At 36.4% G+C, this 3,545-nt stretch overlaps 1 protein-coding gene across 1 annotated transcript in view; it reads left to right on the forward strand.

The window, feature by feature from the left end:
* The first annotated feature begins 208 nt into the window (after window positions 1–208).
* The window catches only part of LOC125851220 (calmodulin-binding protein 60 B-like), a 4,726-nt gene continuing 1,389 nt past the window's right edge, over window positions 209–3,545 (forward strand). The window contains exons 1-8 of the mRNA XM_049530996.1: window positions 209–549; window positions 778–898; window positions 983–1,058; window positions 1,813–1,853; window positions 1,988–2,475; window positions 2,729–2,889; window positions 2,987–3,184; window positions 3,270–3,438. Of these exons, the coding sequence (XP_049386953.1) occupies window positions 810–898; window positions 983–1,058; window positions 1,813–1,853; window positions 1,988–2,475; window positions 2,729–2,889; window positions 2,987–3,184; window positions 3,270–3,438 (1,222 nt within the window). The 5' untranslated portion in view covers window positions 209–549; window positions 778–809. The remainder of the gene's footprint in view (window positions 550–777; window positions 899–982; window positions 1,059–1,812; window positions 1,854–1,987; window positions 2,476–2,728; window positions 2,890–2,986; window positions 3,185–3,269; window positions 3,439–3,545) is intronic.

Here is a 3,545-nt window from a genome sequence, read left to right on the forward strand (position 1 = left end):
TCGGGTTATCGGTTAACCCGTTAAGAAAAAACTTCAAACCGTTAAGAACTGATAACAAAAAAAATAAAACTGCAACCAATAACCCAATAACTTTTTTTGGGTTCAGGTTATCGGTTTCGGTTCGATTTTGAACAACTCTAAATAGAAAGGTAATTTTATTATACTACACTTTGAATAAAATAAATATAATATCTTGAAAAATGTAATAATATAGTCGATAGCTATTATTGAACGGAGGAAATAATATATAACGAGGAGTCGCAAACACGCGTGCATTGATTATGTGTCTAGCGGCAGTTCCACAAAGTTTGGGTTGATTAGATCCTCTATATTCTTGTAACTAAACTTTCCTTGTATTTTTCTAAGTTCACGCGGTAGGTAATTCATCGTTGCCTACTAATTCTGGTCATTTTCTTGGATTTTTCTTCTTCTTCAAATCTTGAAAGCCCCCATTGTTCCAAGTTGTGGATTTGATTAATCAGTAAAAGCAACAATATTTTATTCAAGATTCTCTTCTTTTAATGCAGAAGACGACATTGACTTAAACAAGTAAGTCTTTCAGTTTGAATTTTGAATAATAAACACAACCACACATAGCACCCACAATGTGTTTGTGTTAATGTCTAAGAGAACTACACACCCTTTGTGTTTGACAATATAAATTAATTGGATATATATGAAGCTTCTTACCTGTTTCCTGCTAATTTTGGGGTCATTATTTCTATATAAGACTATAGTTGTTAGCAGTTGAACGTTACCTTCTAACATATTGTGCAGGACTATTGGTATCACTCCCAAATTGGACTTTGATGGTACAGAAACGGAATATCAATCAGGATAATGATGAAAACTCTGAGTTTCCACCTAGGGAATCTAAGCGCCAACATCCTTCTAATGCGTATGTTGATTAAAGTTTCTGTCTTTCATCTGTTTTTTGTGAATTTGGGTTGCATTGTTCTGATTGGTGTTTTTTTTTTCACAGGCTTTTTTCAGGGTTAAGGAGTTACTCTTCTCCACAAGAACTTGCACTAAGGTTGGAGCCCTCAATCCGAAGCTGGGTAAGATTCTACTTGCTAAGCAAGAAAAATACTACTAGTATTATATCTTTATGTTTGTAGGAGAAATACAATTTAGTCTTCAAGATTGTGCAAAGGGACAGAATTCGTTAAATTTTGAAAACCTCATGAGCCTTTTTTGATTGGAAAAGTTCATTTGGTTAGTGAATATCAGGTTAAAGCCTGGACTTCCTTGACATTTGACAAGATATCTTCACATTTGTTCATCAAGTTGCATTTTACATTTCCATAAGTTTTGTCTGCATATTGATAAGTTACAAGGTTTTCTCAGATTGCTTGCTATCCGAAGTGTTCTTTACCTTTTCTTAATCCTTTTTGCCAGCCATTGAATATCTGTAGTATGTATCTCAGAAGATTCCTTTCTTCATCGTTTACTTCTCCATCCTGGTGATCTTTCCTTTCATCTGATTGATCTTGATTGGAGGATTGCTATCGGATTGTGTTATTAGTGATATATGATTTAGTCCTTGTTCAATTACTGTTGGACAGTACCAGGCCATGTGAATTCTGCCGGTATACAGAGTGCCAGTGAAATTGTCATTCACAGGGCAACAGCTTGAAATATTTCTGTTCAATTCCCAATTGGAGTAGTCTTGAAAATTATTGCTATATGGAAGCTAAAATTAGTTATTGTCAACAGAGGAGAGGAGTATTTTGTTTTATTTATTTTTACTTTGATTTGTCTTGTGTTAAAGTTTCCATGTTTATCATCCTTGGTTTTCTTAAATGGTGATAGGTGCGTGAAGAGATTGAGAGAACACTTCAATCTACCCTGAGGTCAGTTCTTGCACAATGAGGAATTATGTTGTTTTCTTAACTATAAACTTACCATTCTCTAAGCATCGGCATGAATGTGTTGGTTGATATTGGTATACAATGATTTACAAAGGGATTTCTTTGGGTTGTTGCAGATCCTCACTTAATGATGACGAGACTTCTCAATCTAGGGCTATTCAGTTACTTTTTGACGATATATTCCCTTCTTCCCTTTTCACGGGCAGTAAAGTATCCAGGGACAAAAGGCCCATTAAAGTTCTCTTGCATGATGCTAGTTCGAACCAGAGAATAACATCTGGACCGTTATCTTCGGCAAAAGTTGATGTGGTTGTTCTTAATGGGGAATTTAATCCCAACGATCTAGAAGACTGGAGTGAGGAAGAGTTCAGCAAAAAGGTTATTCGTGCAAGAGAAGGAAAACGTCCATTATTAACTGGAGATTTAATCATTCAGCTAAGGGATGGTGTGGGATATCTGGGTGATATCAGCTTCACTGACAATTCAAGCTGGGTAAAGAGCAGGACCTTTAGGTTGGGATTGAAATTGATTAACCGCTCTGGTGAATTTAGGGTCAGAGAAGGAGTTAGCAAGCCTTTTACTGTGAGAGATCATCGTGGGGAGGGTAAGTTCTTTTTACCTACCCTTATCTCCATTAACCTGTTAATAACACCCTGCAAAGCGGAAGAAGAGGACAGTTGGGTAGAAATTTGCTTAGCTTTGCTATATTATCCACTTCTACTTTCCACATGCAGATTTGAGTATCCATTTTGTTGAGATGTTGCTCATAGTACAACTGATTTCCAGTCTTTGCGCATATTATTTTGATGTAATATATCGGACTGACATTGTTTTATTTTCTTATTCCTTTGGTTTAGCTTATAAGAAGCATTACCCTCCCACTTTGGACGATGAGATCTGGCGGTTGGAAAAGATTGCCAAAGATGGTGCTTCACACAAACGGTTGAGTAATGAAGGAATATCATGTGTGAAAGAGTTCCTACGGCTGTTTGTCACTGACCCATCTCTTTTACGTAAGGTAAGGTCATCCTTAATTACATTAAGAGTGTTGTCTTTGGTCTGAAGTCGACTTTTTATCTATATAAAGTTTGTTTTTGGTGTCATCTAAATTATAGATGCTGGCTTGTGGGAACAACATATGGGAGAAAATAACTGAACATGTGAGCACTTGTCCGTTAGACAACAGCGAGTGGTACATCTACAACGCCGGAGAAAGTATTGTACTTCTGTTCAACTGCATCTATGAACTTGTAGGTGCAATTCTTGATGGACAAAATTTCCAGTCCATTGACAAATTAGATGTATTTCAGAAGGTCTGTACTCTGTATCCCACATAGATATTTATTTGTTTCCTTACTGTAAGAGTTAAGAAGCTGATGATATTCTTATAACTGCCAGCGGATGGTGGAAGACTTTAAGCGTAGTGTTTATAAAAATTTGAATTGTCTAGCTCCCCTTGAGGACCGTTCTTTGATTGGCCAAGCAGCCCTTACATCCAATCTGCAAAATGGCCTTTCTCATATTCCTAGTTCAAGCCAACAGAATATGAACTACTCAGATGAGCAAGGTATGAACCATCAAATCTTCTTCTGCAGTCATATGCCTCTTTTTACCATTTATTTTTCCATTTTCTTTTATTGTGTGTTTCTTTTTATCTTTTGGTCATGTGGGGTG

Source organism: Solanum stenotomum, chromosome 1, assembly GCF_019186545.1.
Source record: "Solanum stenotomum isolate F172 chromosome 1, ASM1918654v1, whole genome shotgun sequence".
Classification (NCBI taxonomy): domain Eukaryota; kingdom Viridiplantae; phylum Streptophyta; class Magnoliopsida; order Solanales; family Solanaceae; genus Solanum; species Solanum stenotomum.